This window comes from Falco cherrug, chromosome 5 (genome assembly GCF_023634085.1).
Source record: "Falco cherrug isolate bFalChe1 chromosome 5, bFalChe1.pri, whole genome shotgun sequence".
Taxonomy (NCBI): Eukaryota; Metazoa; Chordata; class Aves; order Falconiformes; family Falconidae; genus Falco; species Falco cherrug.
The window spans coordinates 30760128-30783248 of record NC_073701.1 but is presented as its reverse complement, the minus strand read 5'-3'; the positions used below and the strand labels follow the sequence as shown (position 1 = coordinate 30783248).

Genomic DNA, 23121 nt, shown 5'->3' with positions numbered 1-23121 from the left:
CAGCTGGGAATTCTGATGTTTTTGGTGGACTAACGTGCATCATGCTAGATCAAATCTCAATTATCCAATTCGACAGGGGCAGGGAGGAAGAAGAAATGGGATGATCCCCCTCACTCCATTATGGGGCAAAACCCAGTGGTGATACTAGGTGATGTGTGAGGGGTTCTGGGACCATGTTTAGCACTACTGCTTGGAAATTCTTGCAGACTGCACAGCATGCTGAGCAAAGGCAACTTTAGGTGGTCAGAGGGAGTCTGCAGTGAGTAGCGTGGGCTGTGTCATGCTATTAGCAGCACCTTCCTGTATAGCAGGGAGTGCTGGGGGAAGACAGGCCAAGATCAACCCACCCAGCAGGAGCTGACTCTGCTTGTGTGTGGTCACTTACCTATGAGCAATAAGGCAGACGTCAGCTTGCCTTGCCATCGTCCTCCCACTTCTGAGTTCAGGTCTCGGAGGCGCTCCATGACATTTCCATAGCACACAAACCCGTTTCCCACGGATCCCCTCTGGCACGTGCACCTGTGAAGGGATTGTCATTGTGCATTGATGTCCTGTGGTGTCGTTGAGGCTTTTGCTAAAACCTGCATCAGGTGTTACCTATTGCTTCTCTGAAGGCATTTTCAGGAAGCATCGATGTATTTTAGTTTAATCTTCGCTTCTGCATGCTGTGAAGTGTGCCAGTGTGTAGGGCAGCCTTGTGGCTGCTTGCCTGATGTGATGTCCTTCTGCCAGCTGGGACAGGAGTGGGACAGGAGGCACCAGTGTCTGTCTTGCAGGACCTTTCTGAATGGGGGCTATGGAATGCCCCTGGCTGCAGTGCAGCCTCTGGTCCCCAAAAGTTGTTGCTGGAGCCCAGAAAGCCACTGAACCTGCCTGCCTGTGGGCAAGGAGAGGCTATGGCATAAATGTGTGGGGTGCAGCCCCTGAGGCAGGGAGGAAGTTGTGTGAAGCCCCCCACTCACTACATGGGACCTGGCAGGATTAACGGTGGCTACGTACGAAGGGGATCATAGCAGCTCATCAGTCCTTGCAAAGCTGTATGGGACTGGTAGAAAAAGGCGGGCAGACATGTCAGTCCTTTCAACAAAGCAAAGTGGTGGTTTGTTACCCTGCCCTTTAAGTAATACAACCATTCTGGGCAATGATATCCGTAATTTAACATTATCTTTTCTTCTGAAGCTGCTGAAACAAGACATCTCATGTGTTTTCAGGTGTATGCTCTATGCTGGTGCTGCCCCTACTGGAAATAGCATCTCATCTGTAAAACCCTGGCTGTCTCCTGGGGACTCCAGCCTGTGAGAGGTGTCAGTGATACACAGCTGACCCAGTCCTACATATGTCCAAAGCAGACTTGGGTCATGGTGCCCATAGGAGGGACAGGCAATGCCTCAAGATGGGCTCAGTGTCCTCCCTGCCTTGGGATGGGCTGCATTTGCACTAGTGTGTTGCAGTCGAAGCAAAATCTGAAGACAGTTTATGGAAGAACCACCACAAGTGTCAGTCTGACATTTTCTGTTTTATGACTGAGGGAATCTTATGGCCATGAAAGACCTCAGTGTCATGAGAGGGGTGGGGAAGGAATTGTTGGTCATCAATGTGATTGACCATGTGTGCTGTTAGGTACTGATGGGTACAAATGGTCATGTGTTTCAGAGAGCAGCTAGGACTTGTGTGTGCCTTGACCTTGTGTCAGCCTGACTGTCTACCGGGAGAGGTGGTTAGTACTTCCTAAACCGTCTGGATTCTTCAAACCTGCCTCAACGTTAGGGCCCATCTGCGCTTGGAAGACTGGCTGAAGGTGTCAGCTCAGTCCTTTACTTATCTTCAGTGCTAAAATTAAAGCAGGCTCTTGTGAACTTGTAGCATGCATAGAAAGAAACCCTAACTATATTTAGGAGGCTATGGTATGTGTTGTCAAACATTGGCTTTTAATAGTGCCTTCGCTAATTAAGTCTCCAGCATGTTCAGTATTCCTGTAAACCCTATCCACAGTGATTCATCTCTGGATACTTTTTCTAAAAGAGGCATCATTAGAGGAGGAACATTACTCCACACACCAAAAAGATGACCTAATTGTTTTCATGTGCTGGTTGTTACAAACACACATCTTTACTCACGCCCCACGGTAGCATCAACCTGATGCCAAATCATCTCCTGTTTCCCATGTAGGGTGTCTACCATAGCTGTTTCTCTGGTGATAGCAATGTCATTTGAAAATCCCCACAGCCCCTGCAGTCTGGGGGCTGCACAGGGACTCAGAGGGGTGGTGGGATATTGGCCGAGAGGCTCAAGTTTGACTCCTTCCGGTCCTGGGTGAACACAGCAGTCTAAAAGCATCTTAAATTTTTAGGATGTAATTCCGATGGTGAGTGCTCTTGTTTGTAAGCAGATCTCTTGGGCAGATGGTATGACTGTGGAGCACAGATGAAGGGGTTAGGGCTGGGAGAATGGAGCAGCTCCTCCTTGGGAACTGACCCTTTCTTCTGATGAAGTAAATATTGCAGTATTAATGCACATAGCCACCTTCACTTCTGAGCAGAAAAGAAGAAAACTGAGGCTGAAAAGGAGCAGTATAGTATAGTAGAAATATATGGTGTATATATATCTATATATACTAGAAATAGTATAGCAGAAAAAAGGAGCTACCCTTAAAATACTGCACAAATCAGGTCAATGTTTCAAAATAAACCTCTTCTCTCTTTTTCAGCAAATGGTCATAAAGAAGCAGGTGGCTAAACATAGCAATTTTTTTGGCTATCGTTTTCAGGGGCACAGTGAACTGCAGAAGAACTTACATAATTTGAAACTTCTTTTCTGAGGACAATATTGCTTAAACTGAGTGGGTGTCCAGTAACACAGTTTGGATTTGACTGCCAAAGGAAACCATTTAGCATCTACAGATTAGTACCTATTGCATGGGATTGAACACTTCAGCCTGTCTGTCCCCTCACCCCTTCTGATGAAGTTATTTATTCTGTGCGGCCAGACTCAGGAAGGACCAACTGGGTGACTGACTAGATCAGTTTTGTCTCAGCTTTGTCTGGAGTATCTGGTTTGCAGCTCATACTGCACATGGCTCTACAGGTTTTGCTTTGAATGCACTGCATGCTGTGCAGGCTGGGTGTCTGTAAGAGGAACAACTTTACGGCAAACCTTACTGGACTACTTAAACTTAGTTGTTTGGTGTTTTCACTATACGCTGCATGGACAGTTAGGCGGAACTCAAAAAGATGGGAATTGTCACTACTTCAGCTGACTCAGGAGGGGGAAGAGAATTGTATCGCTCTGCAAGAGGGGAGCTTAGTTTTCTGTCTCCATTTTACCTGAAACTTGTATAATAGACTTTTGGTTTAGGAAGCTACTAATTTCTACATCGAAAACTAGTCAGAGTCAAAATAAAAGTGGGATTAAAAAAGAAAATAATGAAGTTTAGCTGGGGGAAGGCCAGGTCTGCTTGGAAATCAGTGAGGTTATGGTCTAATTTGCTGTGTAATTCTGCACCAGTTGAAGCTTTGTAGCTTCTGGGTAAGGCTGAACGTAATTACTGTGCTGAAGCAAAAAAAGGAAAAAAAAAAAAGAAGTGTTAGCACTCACTCAAGAAAGATCTATATGGGAACAGATAACAGAGACAATCTTGATTTTCCAGGAGGTTGCTGTGTTATGTTCACAAACTAAATGTCTTTTCTAAATCTCTGTCTGTATGAGAGAGTTATTCCTGTAGAAATAATTTGATTATGGAGAAAGTAGAAGCGACCATATGGGGGAACCTAACAGCACAACAGCATCTTTAGTAAAAAACAAGACCAAAAACAAAATAAAGGAAGCGACACAGTTTTGTGGCCTCTGTTACACCTTTGTGTTTTAAAACAAGTAAAAAAACCCCTACCAAAACAAGCTCTCCAAAATATTTTTAAAATCTGGGATGCAGCCAAAATACAGTAAGTGTCTGTCATTTACCAGAAACAATTCACTGTGCCCACATTTACCGATCAGTGTTTTTCTTTGAAAAGTTCCTTTTTCATAAATAGATTTTCTTTAGTTGGAAACTATTCAGCATAGTTTTGATTTTTTGCCAAATAGATAGTCTTAGTTTGATTTGAATCCCACTCCTTTCTTCTGTTTTTGTTTTTGACATTAAAGGTCATTGAATGAACAAAGTGCAAAGCATTTGGATTGCTTGTTTCTCTCCCCATTCATAAATTCTTAATTTAACCATTCTAAAATTCTCAAAACTTCCCCAGCTGTTGAAATTTGAGTTGCAACAGTGAACCGGTGACAAATTAGGAAAGAAGGGTCCTGATGCAATGTGGAATTTTATTTTAGGTTTTCAGCTCGTGTTATGCAGTGTAGTACTATACTATACTAAGTAGAGTGTAAGTATATACTAAGTGCACATGAAGTAGTACACTACACTCTTTGAAATGCACAATAGCTTACACAAAAGTGATGTTGATATTACTCTGTAAGAGAAAGCTGCATGATGAAGCGAGAACTGGCAATAAGAATACTGTCCTGAGTGAATGCCTCTGTCTATAGATCTATAAGATAAATAATTTGTTCCCAGCGTACAGCTAATGGCCTGTTTTGTCTTTCACATTCAAACTCTCAGCTCCTGAAAACTAGCATTTCAGGGACATCTCTTTAAACCCAGTACTAGCCATCACTGGGCTATAGAAACCTGTTGTCCACATTCTTTGGTTTAGATAGCTTTCTTAAGTTTAGTGTTAAAATGGACCTTCCTCCTAACATCTGTGTAGCAAATTTCTGTACAGGAAAAGAAACTCTGCCAGAGGTTTTGCATTTTTCCATCTGCTTGTCTCGAGGCTTTGAGGAATCTGCCGAGGTCGGTTTTGCTTTTACAACGTGGGGTTCAGATTCCCTAGTTGTATCTGCAATACTATACTAAAAAGAGCCAGGGTTCCAGCACCATCCCATGATAATTAATGCTGATTAATTTTTAGCATGCTGCCTGGCATGTTTCTGTCCCACATCATGCAGCGTTTTCCCAGGCAGTACCCAGGCACAGTTAAAGGTATAGTGTGTGCCAGGGACTGCTGCCAAGAGGCAGTTACTCTGTTTAGGAAGAAGAGGAGGCTTTAGCTGTGAGCCAGACGATGCTGCTTGCCCTGAGAAACAGAAAAGAGGTCTTGGTTCTTTTTATTTACAAGTGTAGAAATGACCTCTGAGTGCTACGAAAATAAAACTTAATAGGTATTAGCAATTGGTCTGATGAAATCAATCACTATGCTAATTGCCTGACCCTGACCCCATTAAATCTTGGGATTTGTCCTTGATAAAGAAACCCTTAATGATAACTTCAGGATGTGTTCATCCACTCAAGTTCTTTTAGCAGCCTGTTTACAAGGGAGAGGAGGGAGAGACTGAGTGTAAGCTTCAACAAGCAAAAAGACTCACGTAATCCGTCCTGGTGCAACTGTCGAGCATTTAGCTTTTTTATGGCAGGTGTTGTTTGTTTCACAGATGTCCATCATGCTGCATCCTTTCCCAGGTACAAAGTTTGTATAATGCTCCTTGCATTCACAGTGGGACTAAATCAGGATGGGAGAGAGTAGAGAAAAATTAGACATGCACGGATTGTGGATTTCAGCATACTTTCTGGAACTAGGCTTTAAAGACACTGAGCCTTAGTTAATCACCTGGTAGGTTAGGTGCAAGGTAAAGATTATCCATATTTATACAACTGCCTTCTAGGTTTTATCCACTCCAGAAAACTATGGACTCTCAGGTAAATTTCCTTCAGATAAAGCCCGGTACATTCACTGCTGTAACCAGAGAACATTTAAAATCACTGTGGGTAGGTCAATTTTTTTACCTCTGTTCCTACAGCCCTCTCTACCTCCCAGAATGAGTACCAAAACATACTATAAATGAATGAGGTGTATAGCACTGCTGTTGTACACACCAGCCTGTGTGTGCTGGCCACATGCAGCTCACTGAGACACCCCTGAGAGAAGAAACTTATATGACCATGAACTGCAGGATGACTCTGGATGACTGAGTCCCTTTTTGGCTCTTCAGGGTGTCTAGACAAATAAGGCATAGTCCTCTGAAGTCTCCCTTTCTTGATGGTGGGAGTTTTACACACAGAAATCTGAGCCGGTTCCCAACAGCATGAATAATATGCGGCCTTTATACAGTGCCTTTTATCAGTTGTCCTCAAAGACACAGATTACTTCTTTCCTAAATACAATAACTTTAGGCACGTATCTGGTACCTGTGTAAGGACCTACCAGTCCCATAAAGCCCCCTGTGGTCAGAGAGACAAAATTTAACTGGGAGAAGCTTTGTTTCAGTGCCTTGATTTTGGGGAGGCAAATCTGAGTCAAAATATTCTAGGAAGAAGAACACTATTGCCATTCCCATTTTCAGAGTGGGAAGCATGGTATACATACATTGAGAAGGGAGGTAAAGGGGCTTACTCCAGGTCAATGGCAGGGTTTATGTCAAAACTAGGAGCTGAGCTTGGTCTCCCTTGTTCCCAATACACTCATGGCTTCTTTTTGGACAGAAACCATTATTTCTTAGGTAGTGGATGTAAGAAATGTCATATAACACTAACCTTTCCTGGACCGTCGTAGATGCAAATGGTGGACTGTGCAGGGCAATTCCCATATATTGCCTGGCAAGGGTCTACAGGTAAGCAGACTTGACCATCTCCTCTGTAACCATCTTGACAGGTACATTTGTGCCGATTTGGTCCAAGGTAAACACAGTTGGCATTAGGACTGCAGACCTTTTGGGAGCATGGGTTGATAGCTTGTGAAAAAAAGAAGTGAAGTAAATGAATTGTTGCCTGCAGTACTCAAATTGAAGACAAGGATTTGCCAGAGCACCTCCATGCCAAACAAAGCCTGGGTAGACTAAACTTCTCATAACAGCCAAGTCCAAAGTATCGTGGAGGCATGAAGGCAGAAGGGAGGAATCTGTTTATGCTAACATAGCAACCAGCTGTTTGCTTTTGAACAGAAATGATCTCTTAACCTGGCAAGTTGAATTATAAACAGATTAAAACATGTAATGTGCTCATTAAAAGATCACAACTATTTCCTTGTTCTCTGGTGGATTTTAACTAGAGAAGGTCAGGAACGTGATACGAGGTCTGTACAAGCTTTAAACATGAGTTAGATCAGTTGGAAAATATTTCTCAATACAATAGGCCTTCACTGTTTTCTTTCCGGTAATTAAACAATATAATGTCATCCATTCAGCTATGTGGAAAACTGGCCAGCAAGTACTTTAGTCAAGTCTTCCACACTGCTGTAGTTTCAGGACTGAACTGGAAGCTCACTAGTTATTTTCATAAGCAATTTTTTTCAAGGCAGGGATACTGTTGTTCAAAATCCAGTGGTGATTGGAGAGCATCTTTTCACACCTTTGTGTACAGTTTAGGTTATGGTCAAGCACATGTAGCTAGAAGGTGGCAGGCCCTAGACTCACCTAGAAGGTGGTGCTGCTCACAGTCTTCCCCTCTCTTCCCCCTTTTCTTCCCCTCTCTTCCCCCTTTTCTTCCCCCTTTTCTTCCCCCTCAGCTGGGACTGAGAGAATTGGCAATGCTCAGCTTTGCTCTTCCAAGCCGCCTTTTCTGTTGCAGTGTGGAATCATGCATGCACACATATTCACATGCTCAAATTGACCATAAGCAATGCCGCCTCCAAGCTGAGTCTGGGGCAGCCACTGCTACTTTCACTTATGTACTTAGCTGTGCCTGGAGCTGCTTGTCCTCTGCTTCCCAGACAGTCAAATATAAAAGTCACTGGCTTAAGCCACAGGTGACCCTAGTATCTAAAGGCTCTGGGACAGAGCACCAACATCCATGCATCCTCCTAGTTGCTGCAATTTCTTTGTATCTCACTTGTCTACTCTGCCTACTAGAAGAACATCACATTCCCTGAGGAGTGACTGTCTGATGTCTTGCTTTTGAATGGTGTTCAAGCCTATTCAGAGAGGACGGCACTGTAGTTAGGACCAAGAGGACTGAATGTAAATATTCCCAGACAGGATAAGAAGTATTTTATTTGTGGCCTGATCCAAGCCAACATTTGCTAAATAGTGCTTTCAGCATCAGATACAACCATTTTCTTCATTGCAATTGGTCTAGAAGAAGAGCTGGTGCAGTAAGACATAGTGTAACTATGGGAAAGAAAATCTGGACTCTTGTAATACAGTTAATTTGAGCATTCAATGGCAAGTTAAGGAGTCCATAAAGACAACTTTTAGGTAGATTTTTACCTCTAGCTGGAGCGATACTACCTTTGTTTTATGAAAACCAGGAAAGCTGAAATGAGCTTTACTTGTCTGTAGAGTTTATGCTTAGTGATGAAGCTGAGCCGCCACATGGTAGATATTCAATAAATATAAGCCCTTGGTTGCTGCTGTTGATTTTTGTGGAAGCAAACTATGAGTTTGACCTTTAGCAAGTAGAGGACCATGATAGGAATGGATTTGTAAGCACTGATGACCCAGTATCCACACTATGTATTTCAAGAGGGTTTACTAGTCTGATTGCATGGACTGAAGCTTGTTAGCATTGGACCGATGTGCTTTTGAAGCACATTTTAGGGTTTAGTCTCATCCTGAAGGAATCTAGTTTGTGCGTGAGGCCGCTTTGGAATATGAACCCAAGAACAATTAGATGGTGAGATCTGGTTCAAAAGCGCACTCAATATCTGAACTGTGTAATGCTAATGATGTTATATACAAAGATCTCCGTGGACATGAAAATTACTCACGTTCACATTGTGTACCATCCCCATGGTAGTTGGGCAGACATGTGCACTGCAGCTGTCCTCCATCCTCGCCTGAGGCAGTACATCTGGAGTTCGCAGGACACTGCAAGGCCTCACATTCAGCTATTGCTGAGGGACAGAGTGTGACAGGTTAAGCTGTGTCTGTGCACTGTGGCAAGAGGCATTGCGTTCTGCAGTATACTGGTTCAAAGTATGCCTGATCTAGGGACCATCAATCCTATTGCTGTCATCATTTTTCTGGCAACTGAAGAGGTGATGATAGTTATGGGAGCTCACATGCAGGGCTTGAGGTTCAGTGTTATGTTTGACTCCCTAGAGTGACTAACTTGAGACTAACTGTCACTAACCTGAGACTAATTTGACATTTGTCCTACCAATTCTAACTGTATCAGAGCTGTTGAATATATCTTATATAGAAAAAAATCTACTTACGCTGATCACAGCTGAGCCCTTTGTATCCAGACAGGCAAGTGCATCTTCCATCCCCTGTAATTCCACTGTCACATACTCCATGAACGCAGTTGCAAACTGTATGGAGAAAGGGATTGGATTTACTGAAGAATAATGGTGTTTGGAAAGACGTTGTTAGTGGTTACCCATAGCAAATGGTGTCCTGGCCAACAGCTCCGGCCAAACCAAGCTTTGATCTGAGTTCCTGAATTTATAGGTTTCCACTAATAAGAAGATCAATACTCACAGTTGCATACATCAGGAAATAACATACTGATTTCTGCAGGCTGTTAATACTATCTGAAAATCTTCAGGACACACACTATAAACACCAAACTGACTAGTTGCCAATGCCATAAAACTTGTAAAATTTGACATGCAGTCTTGAGCCAAAATTGCATATAACACGTAACAGACCATTTTTATAACTGTTAACAAATTGCTAATTTTTGCTTTAATTCTGTTTGTCTCAAACACCTCCAGAAGAGATGAGTTTTGTAACCTTTTTCCCCCACTAAACAGAATTTATTTGGTTGAAAGGATAATTAATCATAGTGTAGGTCTCAGGCTTTGTTCTGGTCCTGTTCCTATATTCTGTCATTTCTGGTTATAAACCTTGTCACAATATGCACACAAGATGCTGTATTCAGAGTCCAAGCAACTATGAGATCCTTTTATAAGTGTTTTTTTAAGCCTTAAGTATACTTAAAAAGCTTCATAGTTATAACTGTTTCAATTATGATAATTATACTGTTTAAAAAGGCCCTTTACAGTTATGCTTGGAAAGGCCTTTAAGATGTACAGAGTTGTATTGTTGACTTCATGTTTAAGCTGTGGTGATGTGGTGTATCCTTTTCCCTTTACAAATGTATTCTGTGTTCATGGAAATCAATTACACTAATTAATTAGTAGCATTTTACCTCTGTTAATAGTCCTAATATAAAAACCAGGAATGGCTAAGATATTGCTGAAAAACAGTTAGTCACAAATGCACGGTATTTATAGATGCTTAGAAAACTTGGAGAAGCTCGAATATCAGAAAGCTGATGTGTAAAATATTGCTTAAATTAATATGCAGTTGAGTCCTCTGGTAGCTTCTTGGAAAATAATTACATTTAGGATATTGAATTCATTCAAGTGCCCTATTTTCATGAAAATGTTGACTCAGTTATATTTCTGTGTATCAACACTGGCATCCAGTGGACAGCTGGAAAAAGGGCTTTTGAGACTGCTACGGTGTAGGATTAGTGTAGAAAGACCAATACAGACTATTTAAATTGAGGCCATTCATGACTCTTTTTAGAAGTAACTTTATGTAGATCTTGAGGGAACAAAAAGAGTTTTACTTAGAGATAAACAAATATTACCACTAAAGAAGGAGATATTTCTTAATATTATTTTTTCAGGCAGATTTCCAATTTGTCAGTTTAATGTTCAGTGGAGGTCAGGAAGGTAAATAAAATACTAGAAAACTTTAAGAAACAGGCAGAACTGAAAGATATTATACAAATCTGTTAACAGGGAGGCAGAGCTGCAGGAACACACAGATGATTCTAATCCCCAATTTATCTGACAAAGGTATTCAAGACCAGATTAAGATATTTTTGTAGCGCTACACTGAGAGTGTTTGTATGGTCCTGACTTGAATCCAGCCCCACCATGAATGAGTAGCTGCCTATTTTCTTTTCCCATTGTGTTCCCTGAAGCAGACAGCAGCTCTTGATGAGAAACCCTTAGACCCTTTACCCATTTCACTGTGATTTCTTAGTGTCTGAGCACAGCTTTCACTCACCTTCTTTTCCCCACTTCAATAAAGAAAGCTCAAACTTACCTGATGCGCAGTGAGGACCAAATAAATTGTCTTCAGCACATTTTTCACAGGCTGTCCCACCAAACCCTTTCTGTGAATTACAGAACAGAGATAAAACCTTAAGTTTCTCATTTACCTCTATACAGATAGATATATGCTTAGCAGCCTGAAAACAGCATCCTTAGGTGCCAAAAGAACACAAAAGGCTCAATCAGCAAATCAGAAATAACTACTTCAATCTAGAAGATGTCTTTTGAATGATTTTCTTTCCCCTCTCTCTGCCTTTTTAAAAAATAATTTTTAGATCTTACACTTCAAATCAGATGTTGTGAATATCAGGTTCACAATAAAGAACCATAATCAAGCCTAACGCCCAAATCATTCTTACAATTGTTAGGTTGGATTTTCTGACTACTTCTCACTGTCTCTTTTTCATGTGTCCCCAGGAGGTGTGCTTTTGATGTAATGGAAAGATTAACCAGTAGAGGGGGAAGCAGAAAAAAATCAAGTTGTTTGTTTTTTTTTTTAAATCTTTTTGACTGAAGTTATGAAGCACTGCATAAACACATATGCAAAGGAACATTGTGTTGAGACTATAGTCCCAAGTATAAGTGCTTTCTAATTAGGGCAAAAAGCCATAGGTAATAGCACACTCCAAAAATTAGAGGAACTCAAAACACCTGTTTCAGGAAGGCAAGATGGAAGAACTTTTTAATAATTTAACCCGAACATGCTCAAATCTGTAGAAATAATAGTGTGAAGATTAGTGTGATCCAAGCAAAAAATTAACTCCAAGCAGATCACCTCTGCTCTTTCTGAAATGCTTTCCTTTAATGCATCTACACAGTGGAATGCGCATTATTTCTTAGCAAGGCTTACATGCTATTGCTGCATTTTTTCGCTTAAAAGAAAGGACATACCTGACAAGTGCATGTTCCATCCCCATTTATACCCTGGGAGCAATGTCCTCTCCTGTTGCATGGTGACGCAGCTCCTCCTGGACATGCTGGAAATGACAGTGTTTAACTCACCAGCCAGCTTGCTCTGACCCTTATGCTTCCCTTGCACATTGCGGGTGACAACCGCAGAGGCTGCAGGGTTTAGGGCCAGGCAGGGACCTCGAGTGATGGCTGCTGTTTTGCAGCTGTCTGAATCTCTTCTCTTCACTAGAATCTCAGCTTCAGCAGAGAGAGCATCACCCTCTCTAGTCTGGGAACTTAAGCTAGTGATGGTAATCAAAGGATTGCACCAAAAATAGTTTTTTTTCTAGTACCACATTGATTTTGTCCCCGTTGATCCCCCTCTATCTGCAGCCACTCTAAACGGTCAGCTTTTTTGATACAGGTGGAGTTTGCCTGACTGCTGCTTCTCTGTGTTAATACAGCTCTGATTGATTGAAAATTTTCTGTTAGAATTATATTTGATGCTAAGTTAGAGTTTAAATAAGCCTTTTTCTTTTCCCCACAAATTGTATTTGCTTTATGTGGAAAGTTTTTCCTTTTCCCTGCTACCTCCCATAAGACTATGATACGTGATTCAAGCGATCTTGGAAATTGAAATTTGGGTATCCCATAACCCACTTCTGTCCAGTGGGCTGTGGTCACTAGTAAAACTGCTGTGCTGAAGATGTACTATGCTTGTTAGATCTTCTGGTGCTAAAACCATGACTACAGGCAGTGATATATCAGGTGAGACAGGATCTGACCCCAAACCCTAGCCAGCAGGAGAGGATAAGGTACATATTTCTGAATCAGAATAGTTTAATTTTTGGCCAAAATTTTTCAATATTCAAATTTTTACTGAAAGGTCACCTATAGGAAATGCATGTTACAGTAATTTTTAGTCAGATTGTTCTTTCAGTTTTTTTCACTAGTAGGGATATCCTCATTTTTTATAGTTGTCAGCCTCTCTGTGGAAATGATTTAACTCCCTTTTATAAGCCCTTCCTTCCCGCAATTGGAGTTCTGGTTAGGTACCATAATCCTGATGCAGGTTGTTATCTAAATGTGTCAAACTCCTACTGCCCTCATAGGTTCTCTGCTGTGCCTTACTGGTAGATTTATTGCTTATAAAGAGTCTCTGTTCTGTGTGAGTGGAAATAAGCATCACTGGATTTATGCTCCCACTGAGTAACTTAATCCTGATTTAAAGCGTTTAAGTGATGTGGCGGTTTTCATGAAAATGAGTTTGTTTTGGACAGTGATGAGCAGATAAATCGGTGTGTATATGTATACACCTAATTTTAGTGATGACTTTGGCTTTATACCAATCTTTTAGTATTTCTTATTTTATTCCTTAATGATGAGTCTGTGAGGTCCCCTGGATCTGAGTAAACTTCTCGTGAAAAAACAATATATTTAAAGCTGAAAATTTTAGTGCAGTTTGTCTCATGCATGTTGAAATAAAAATACTTATTAAGAATTGAGATGGAATAAGCAGAAATGAGGTAAAGTAATAAATACTTTAATCTTTAAAAAGTGACTTTTAGTTAATCTTGTTTTCTGGCTACCATGTGATAAGTAAATTTCATCTTTAGCACTGACACAGATGCAAACTGTTTAATGCGTGATCTGAATTGAAACAATTTTACCTGCAATGATGTTTTAATTGATGTGCAAAGAAAGCAAAACCTCAGAGTTTATGGTATAATTTCTAGGACAGGATACTTTAAAATTGCTGATGAAACAGGTTTTTTTGCAGTTGGCATTCATTACACTTCCCCTTGTCTTCACTACTGTTGCCTCTTGTTTTGATACCAGCACCAAGGGACAGCTTTATCCGAAGTTTAGCAAATTACCATATTGTATGAGTTTGGTCAGGCAGATAAAGCACTTCCCCCTGGCTGGTGGGGCTGCAGGAGGCAGTGCCGCGACACTGGAGTGACAGTGGCACAGCCCCCTGCTGCCACCCTGGTACTGGGGAGAAGTGAGACCTTTGCTTTTCTTGAGGACGTTTTCCAAAAAGTAGTAAGGAAGAGATGCTTCTGCTTAGCTCTTACAACCATCAGAGTATGAAGGCCACATCTTTATATCTAGGCCAAAAGAGCTTAAATCTACTAGATTTTTTGCCTCATAGTTTAATTTAGTTTAATTCCCAAGTGTTTTCAAATGCAGCCTCTGGGATTATTTCTTTTCATCTGTCTCCCTGCAGGCTGAAGTGGTGGGTAGAACTTGTAGAGATGTAGTTTGGAGCATATAATTTGATAGAATTAAATTTATTATCTTTCCTCTTGGCCTTTTTTTTTTTCCTCCTTTTTTCCTTTATTCTTACAGTGTTTTTTACTCAGTTGCTCATACCATGCACCATTCAGTTGGTCCCCAGGCTTTGCTTTGGAGCCATGGAAATATTTGCCCAGAGTGGGAACCTGAGCTAGGCTCCTGCTGAAGCTCATCTGTTACACATATGGGACATCTGAGCTCCCCTAGCAGTGGTATCTGTGGCTGGATGATACTGGCAGTGTTAAAAGGCTGTGCTTTTTCCCCCTGGACCTTTCCCCCACCATACCTTTCCCTTTTTCCTTTACACTTTTTACCAAAGGGATTCCTCTGTGGCTGGTTGGCTTGGGGCACTTTGTGGGGAGGGAATGGGACAAAACATCTTTCATTAGCACTGTGTGTTTCAGAATGAGCTATCTGTTGAGGAAGTCAGAGTGCTATTTAAAAGCCAGTTTTGTCATTACCGTCAGATGCTAAATGTGAATTAAACCCCTAGTCAGGGATTTTTCTCTGGCCTCAGGAAGGACTGGCTTTCCTCCAAACATTTCAAGGCACGTCGTATGTTCTTGGAGAGACTGTGATAATGCAAAGAGCTATTTTCCTCCTCCAAATGACAGCAGAAACAATGCTGAGACCTTGATTATTTGCTTTTTGGGACCAGGAAGTTTGTTCAAAGGAAAAGAGGGCTTCCTTGCCTCTGCAGCCTCCTGCCCGGGGTGGTGCAGGCAGGGCTCTGGCTCAGGGGCAGAGAGCTCTGCCCCTCTCTGGAAACACCAATGCCCCTTGCGTGGCGCCCAGAGCACCCTGAAATGGGGTGATGATCACATGTAGAGTTACCTTCCTCGTACCAGGCACTTAGACTGCATTTGGTAGGAAGACGGTAAATCACCACACAAGTAGTTATCTTCAGAAGAAGACATGACCACATGCTACATACTCAGCTATTTGCCTGTCTTTTCTACAGAAGCAGCTTGAAGCTGGGATTTGGCTATTTTGCTTTAGTAGATAAATGGCTGGAATTCAAATCATAGCTTGGGCTAAAATTATTTTTTTTTAATCTATTTTGTGGACAAAAGGACTTCATGGACATTGAACCAGACCTTGACCCCATTAACTAAAGAAGGAAATTCTCTGTCTGGGCAGGGAAAAACTTCCTCTGCAGGTCTTGGTGCCCCTCTCAGTAGCCTGTGGGGTGATGCACTTGTGGGGATGCTGAAAGGCTTTTCCTGAGGAAGGGGCAGTGGGAGGAGAGGCACTTCTGATTACCCCTGCTTCATAATGGCCTTCAGCATACGTGGGCAGTTCAGAAAACTTGGAGGGAAAAACTGTTCCAAGTTGAGCTGAAAGAAAAGACCCTCCCTGCATCCAAAAAAAAAAAAAAAAAAAGAATTAAAGAAGAGATCTGTGAATGATTTGGATGCAGGTGAGGGTTTTTTTGACATAAAATGAAACATTTAAACTTGCAGTTTTAAAATCTCAGTTTTAAAAATCCATTGTGAAGATACTCCTAAATGAAAAATCATTTTGGAGGCATTGAATGAAATGATTTGTTCTAAAAATCTCAAAACCAAGGGATTTCCCTGAGTCTTTTGAATTTTTCTATGAATTTTTCTTGTTAGATTAGGCTTGGAATATGTGTTTCTCCAAATCCTCTAAGTTTTAGCTGAAAACTGCTCGTTATTACTACTCCTCTAATAAGCTCTGAGGACCAAAGTTCTCACAGGAATAGTTTCTGAAAAGAAGATAAATCACTGCTTTGCTTCAACTCAGATTCTATTTTTTTTTTAAAAAAAAAAAAAAGCTTACGCATGCAGTCTGGGCCCCAGTGTCCCTGGCAGCACTCAGGTTGTTCAAATTCCTTCGTACAATGATGCCGACATCCCAGGAAAGAGAGTGTGTGCGTTTTCATTTCTAGATAATACCTGAGGAAAAGAAGTTGGAGCTGCTGTAAAGTACTTAAAAGTCTCCTATGGGGAAAAATGAAATTCTTAACCTCCTCTCCTCCTTTCAGTGTCAGACCAAAGTACTTGAAGCTTAGTTGCGTTGATCTGCCTTTTTTTCTTCATTTAAACATACATTGAACATCAGAGTCTACAAAAATCCTTGCAGCTGTTTCATTTGCATAGTATATTTATCTTTTTTTTTTATTTCTGCAACCTAATCACAGCAGTTTTTGCTTACTTTTGATTTGAAATAGTATTTTAAAAATTATTTAATATCAAGGTTCTTTAAATGCTAAGTAAGCTCAAAATAGTTACATTTTCCCTAAAATACTGCTTTTCTTTTTTTTTTTTAACCTGAAAGGCAAGATTTCAGATTTGTTTTGATATATATCTTCCTGCCCTTCAACCCCCACCCCTCCCCAATGTGGCAATTTAAAAAATGTTATTTATATGAGAATATATGATATAAACTATGTTTAAATATAGTTTATATGATAATATATATTTATTGTATAATATTTATATATAATTCATATCAATTATTCAGAATGAACAAGGAAGTGATTTTATGGTATCAATTAAAAGAACATCTGACAGGCCATTGATAGCAATGTTCATTTTCCTCTTATACCATTTGCTGATTAATGTTAGGCTTGAGGTACTCTGAGTGAAGCTTGAGTTCTGGAGCTAATGAAGCCAACAGTAAATGTTCCTTAAGGAAATAGCATAGAATACAGCATTTGTAACATGAACTAACATCTTCTAATTCATGGAGAACAACATTCATGCAGAAAAGCTCTGACAGAAGAGATACCTGCAGTCTGGTATCCCAGTTCCGTTGGTGATTTTGGTGTAACCAGCAGGGCACTGGGTTTCGAGGTTTAAAGAGCAAGGTACACATTGAGTTTTCATTCGTATGAGAAGCTTTTGGTCACATTGCTTCTTCATCTGTAATATGAGAAGATTAATTAAAAAGAAGGAAAAACTTCTCTGAGTTGCTTTAACTCTGCCTGCAGTGGTACTGCTGAAAAATGTCAAATGTAATTCTGCTTTGTTCTCACTCACAGCCATAAGCTCTATGCATTTCAGCAGGAGCTCCCTGCTCTGGAGCCGAACTAGGTAATAGACCACATATTAGGACTTTGCAGTAGTCTTGTCTGCACAACGTATGTCCAACCACTGCAGGATAAACCATTCTGAGTGTCTTATTTCTCCTAAGAATGCTTTATCAATAAATACTAAGTTCAGCAGACTTAAAAGTCCAGTTACTGAGACAGCATCAGCCTACAGCGCATCAGTTCTGAAGTTACCGTGCAAACCCAGAGCAGGATGGAGAAAGACAAGTGCTGGCAAATGCCTTCTCCATTCAATGGCAAAACTAAATGCAAGGTGAGGAGGAAGTTGCTTGTGGCTCTTTGCACACAGAGCACAGCACAAGCCTTTGTTCCTCTCAAAAGCTGTTTCATATTATCAGCACCACCACAGTGAATTAAAAGACTACAGACAGTATTTCCAAATTGGTTTAAAAGAATGACACCTAGCTTTGCAGTCAGATCTGGTAGATTTGAGATTTGAGATCTGAGAAGATCAGCCTCCTCTTTTTGGATCTAGAGTAAGCCACAGAAGGAACCAGCCCAGCTTGGGAAACCTGTCCATAGCCCTCTAGCCTCCAAGGGCTCACTCCCCTTGCTGTGGAGGTCCCAGTTTCAAGAATGAAAATCCGACAAAATACTTGAGAAGGTGGCAAAGGGGTATTGTGACAACAGTATTTTGTCGTTACAGAAATCATAGATTTGAAAATGTCTATGTACCAAACCAGTATCTGTTTCCTATTAGTAAAACAGTCAACCTATTTTAAAGGAAACAGTCTTTGATGAATTCCGTCTAACATTGGCTTCATCTTCTTACTTCCTGGTGAGTATTCGTAGAAGTGAGTTCATAATCCACAAATGGCGAGAAATAATCTAATGCAAAATATAATCTTAAAGACCAACAAAAAGTAATAAATGAAATAATTATTGGAGAGGAAGTACTGTGAAGTGCTCCATTTTCTATTCTAAGATAACCATTTACCTCTAAGTATGGACCCATTTAGGTGGTCTTAACTCACTCAAGCAATATTGACCACGAGAAACTTCCTATCTGACACAATAGAGCTGAAATTAACTCTCTAAATGGGATTTCAATTAAGCAGTCGAGTAGTCAATTAAGGCAATGTCTGAATCATTACCAGGGCAACGTGAGGAAATGCTTAACATTTATCTTGAAAAACTGTGCCTGTCCACTGTGTGTGTGCCTGCGTGCATGTGTGTATGTAAGGGCCACTTCTAGCAGCATCATCCATTTCAAAATATTATGTTAATAGTTGTCTGTGGATATTTTAAGTAATTTCCCAGATCATAAAGCCAGAAGGACAATTATACCAGAGGAGCACAATACAGGATAATGGAGCTTCTTGTATCAAATTTAGTTTGAACAAGAAGACCTTTTAGGAAGTATTCATTGAATTTGGAAATAGTCAGTTGTGGAGAAACAAACCATGGTGTGTTACTTCTGTTATGATTTGTCTGTGATGGTTTTGCTTCAGTCTCCAGTTGTTGCTTTTCTGTAGTTGTGTGACAGGTAGAAATCTATTCTGTTACAGTGTACTACTCCCTTCCTATGAATACTTAGAGTCTGAGATCAAAGTACATTTTTATGGTGCACCTAAATAAATATAATTTCTTGAATCCCTTGCTGTAACTCCTCTTTCCCAATCCTTGAGTCACCCCCCAGCTCTCTTCCTGAGCCTGCCCAGTTTGCCAATAGCCCACCTGGATAGGGAGTGTCAGACCCAGTCTGGGCAATTCCTGTGGGCATGAATGGGACCTGCATGCTCCCCCTGCAAGGTCGTCTTTGTCCCCTGCCTTGGCAGATTGACTGTTAACCATTTGTGCAGCAGCATCGCTGCAGGAGCTTCAGGTCATTTGCTATGCAGGGCGTGTTCCAAGCCACCACTTCCAAGGATGGACCCCATGGCAGTGTTGCTTAATGGAAATCCTCCAGTATTTCTGTCCAGGGATTCCCAAACAAGATATGTGCAAATGCAGCCCTGTGCCGTCCAGGTAGTACTGGACCTTCTGGGCATGTGTGGGATGCTGCAGCCTTTTTGCAGAAGCTCGTGGTTGGCCTGGGTGGGCACACTGGCACCTTGTGCAGGATTTCTGTATGTGCTACAGCCTAGTAGTCCTGGATGAAACCCTCACCCCAGCGGTTTCTCCCCGTGTTAGTTATCCTTCCTTCAGTGTTTGTGACAGCAGCACGTTTCAGTAGTGAACATTGTGGGGATGTAACACAGACACTGATAAGGAGATTAAGTTTCATGAGTTCTGAGGGATTCCACTTGACAGTCATCACCCAGTTATAAGTTCATTGCAACATCTATTTAGTTGTCAAATTTTAGTCGTTATAAATGTACTGTTGAAATCTGATCTAGATAACATTAAAGTATTTGGTTAGTAAAGCCTCTTACTGTTGCATAGATGCATTTCAAGCATCTTTGAAATAAAACTGAGACCTTATTCCAGATGTGGGTATAATGTGGACATAGCTCGATCAGACACTGGCCAAATCGGTGAGCAGTGCCATGCTGGGAGGACTTGAGCATCCTCCCTGCCCTCTCAGCAGAGCATTTAAACTAGAGCATCTCTGCACCTCGCTTCCCATCCAAAACGACCTCACGAGGCACCAACACGAGGGGGGTTGAATGCTTCAAGCCTTTCAAACCCCTGTTGTTCAGCACCAGCGCAGTCACCTCAATGTCCCATCCTTAATGAGAGCACCAGAGCAAGAACCAACAAAGCACAAATGCACACAGGCCAGGCACCTTTAATCCTTGGAGCATTACTGCTGAGTCAAATCAGTACTGTTAATGTGGAAGAATCATAAACTCAGAGCGCTGGCTGATTTTTTTGAGCCTTTAGAGAAGTATGTTACTGAACCAACTCGTGCTCCTCGCAGGTGCTCGGTGTAAGCCATTAAGAGCCTGAGGCCAGACAAATGGCTGGACTTGCAGGATATTCAGGTTCAGAAGTGAAAAAGCTGTTGGTAGGAGTGGCTGAAATTATCTCATTGCAGAAGTTGTCCTCGAAAAGGCACCCCACAAAATTACATTTTTGGAATGAGAAAATTCAAAGAGATTTCAAAAAGGTAAAATGAAAATAAGTTATACCCTTTCCTTACTACCAGCTATAAAACACTATTTATTTTGGAATGGTGGGGTTATTTCCACTTTCTCCCATTTCCTCCTTTTCCCTTTTTGTTGGTAGGGAAAATGGAAGAAAGGTGATTTGTTAGTGGCTCTTTTTTTAGAGACAGAGTACATTTAATGCATTTCCCAGCACTTGTTTGTACTTTTCAAAGTATTTTAGCATTTAAAAAACCCACCCAACCAAAAAAATCCACAAAACCCCTGAGTGGCTTCCCCTTTCCACCCCATCACCACAATTTCTCCCTGTCCTTTTGTTTCCTTTTCTACAAGTATTTGTTCTCCAGAACACAGTAATTTAAAGCCTCATGCTGTGAGACAGTTTAGATGAGTGAATGTCTCGCTGTTGAACTCCTGGTTCAGATATGTACCCCAACACTTTCTGCCTCTCTACAAGGGTGGTGAAAACAGATTTTGTGAAATTCCACAGATGCACAGGATTTGTACGTGACAAATGCACCACTTCCCCAAAAGTCTACAAACCTTTTACTTAAATTTATGGCTTTATGCAATTACTTCCATTAGCTTAATCCCTTAGAATTTTCCCCCTATCTATCTGAAATACCTTTTCCTCCTTGCGGTTAGTGGAATGGATAATTTTCACTATGGAAAAAATTCTGCTTTTATCTTCTGACTTAGCAGAAATTCTGTTTTCTATTGTTGTTTTTGACAAACGTGTCAGCTACAGTCTTTTGCCACATTTGCCATTTTTAGAGACTTTTCACTTATGACATATCCTTTGAACTAAATTCTCATGTGGAGTAAACATACATTTCTGTTATTTCAGATGACAGAATTGCAGAGCTCTTAGTTTATAATTCAGTGTCGTATGCATCAGTGACTGTTAAGGTGGATTTTTCTTCTATAAGAGACAGTATCTGATAACAGTTCTCTCTCTAACAGTGAAACAACCCCACCCCTATATTGTAATACAGACATATAATAATTCATTACTTAAATAAAAAGCTGCTTCTTACCTCATCTGGGACCTGTGATGTTAAACACAGTTTCACTGCAGCCAAAAAGCCCAAGAAGAATAAAACAACTGAATTTATTTCCATTGTGAAGAAGTTGATTTTTGTCCTTCAAAGCCCTCCAGACATGAGAACTAAAATTCTGACGTAAAATGGTCTTTTGTTAGAGCTGCTATTTCTTCTGCATTCTTAGGCAAATAGTTTAACAGGACTCTTGTCTTCCTGAAGGAAAATGAGTGGAAGATACAGCATGTGAAGCTTGCCTGTGGGCAGGAAAAATTCCAAAACGCAGGTTATTTTGCTGAAAGTTTTCACTGCAAAGCTGAATAAACCTTTCCTAACTGAATGACAGGATATCCTGACAGGGCTCTGTTCATTTATCCCTCTCTCTGAAGCTTGTTGACAGTACAAAACCAAGGGCACTGAACTAGTATGACAGAAGATGTTTTCTTCTTTTAGGTGGGCATGGATAGGGGACTGGAGTAACTGCTGTGCTTGTCATTGTTATGCTTGTTCAACGGATCTAAGGCAGAGCAAAGGATCTCTGGAAGTTGGCTTATCAGCCCTAATAACATAACGGTGGGTCTCCTGAATGTGATTCTGGGAGAAATACTACTGACTATTTGAGGAGGCCAAAAGAACATCCTCCAGCTTTGGTGAGCTGGATAAGAAGGTGGTTTTTCTAAAAAATTTTTTTGCTATTTTTATTAAATGGTTTTGGCTGATTTCTTGGAGCTAAGCAGAGGAAAATTAACTCAGCTATGTTACTGCATATGATTAGAAGGGATGAGTAGACAGACGTCTTGATTTGACAAAAGCAAAACTGTTTCTCTTTCTTCTCAGAGTTGTTCAGCTCTTTTGTAGTGCTGCTCTTTGCTGCTGCTCTGGTCAGTCTTGTGAAAGCAGCCTCTCTCATGTCTGAAATACCTAATAATTTAGCTGCCTCCAGTTTGCCAGCTTTGCTTTGTCACCCTGATGTTATCATTTTTCAGTCACCTGAAGGCACTCCATAAGGGTGCCTTAATACAAAGTTGTGCTTTGAAGCTAGCTTAAGTTTTTGAAGAGTCCACAGCAGCTGCAAATGTAGTGCTTTCTCCCAAATTCTTACCTGCAGTCATGGCTAGATGCTGCATCCACCTTTAGACCACAAATGTAATGTTTGATGCAGTTGTAGCCTGTTATCTTGAGCTCCATGTTTTTTTCCTAAAGAACTCAGTGGTGATACACGTATAATACACAAACTTGTCTGCTTTTGTTGTACGGATTAACTAAGTACTGCAAAATTGCTAGTAGGATTTGGCAGGGCAAGATGTTTCCTGCGTGCTCATCAGATCCTGTTCCTTTCTGCTATAGGACAAGAAAAGTAAATAACTTCTTGTTTATGCAGAGCAGATAGAGCCAGGGGTTGTGATGTATGTGCTGACGGTATGTATGGCCCTGAGAAGTGCCGTTTCTCTTTTCTGAGGTCAAGACCTTTCATGTTACTTCAGTTTTGCTTACAACGGATGATCTGGCCTGGCAGAAGGAATGGCTCAGACTTTTCTCCAAAAGAGCAGAGTCCTGGAGGATCTTTTCTTCTGTGTGATGATAGCCCATGGACGCATCCTGTTCTCTGCAGAATGTTTGGGAGTAAAACTTATCCTCCCTCTTCTGCAGGTGTGCCTTATTGGAGTGTGGGCAGGGTCACTGTCTGGGCAGGGTCTGTGCTGCCTGGG

The 23121-nt window shown here is 41.1% G+C and overlaps 1 protein-coding gene across 3 annotated transcripts in view; it reads right to left on the bottom strand.

Moving 5' to 3' along the window:
• STAB2 (stabilin 2) overlaps window positions 1–22636 on the bottom strand; it is an 88605-nt gene extending 65969 nt beyond the window's left edge. The window contains exons 1-11 of one of the 3 annotated variants that reach the window (XM_027799422.2): window positions 22515–22636; window positions 21410–21669; window positions 17001–17134; window positions 16050–16165; window positions 11949–12034; window positions 11050–11119; window positions 9201–9296; window positions 8751–8876; window positions 6581–6777; window positions 5416–5549; window positions 386–519 (exon numbers count right to left, since the gene is read on the bottom strand). In XM_027799422.2, coding sequence (XP_027655223.2) covers window positions 386–519; window positions 5416–5549; window positions 6581–6777; window positions 8751–8876; window positions 9201–9296; window positions 11050–11119; window positions 11949–12034; window positions 16050–16165; window positions 17001–17134; window positions 21410–21493 — 1177 coding nt within the window. In that variant the 5' untranslated portion in view covers window positions 21494–21669; window positions 22515–22636. Of the gene's footprint in view, window positions 1–385; window positions 520–5415; window positions 5550–6580; window positions 6778–8750; window positions 8877–9200; window positions 9297–11049; window positions 11120–11948; window positions 12035–16049; window positions 16166–17000; window positions 17135–21409; window positions 21886–22514 lie in introns of those variants that run through there. The other 2 variants (XM_055710592.1, XM_027799423.2) reach the window with 2 other exon arrangements.
• Between the last annotated feature and the right edge of the window lie 485 nt (window positions 22637–23121).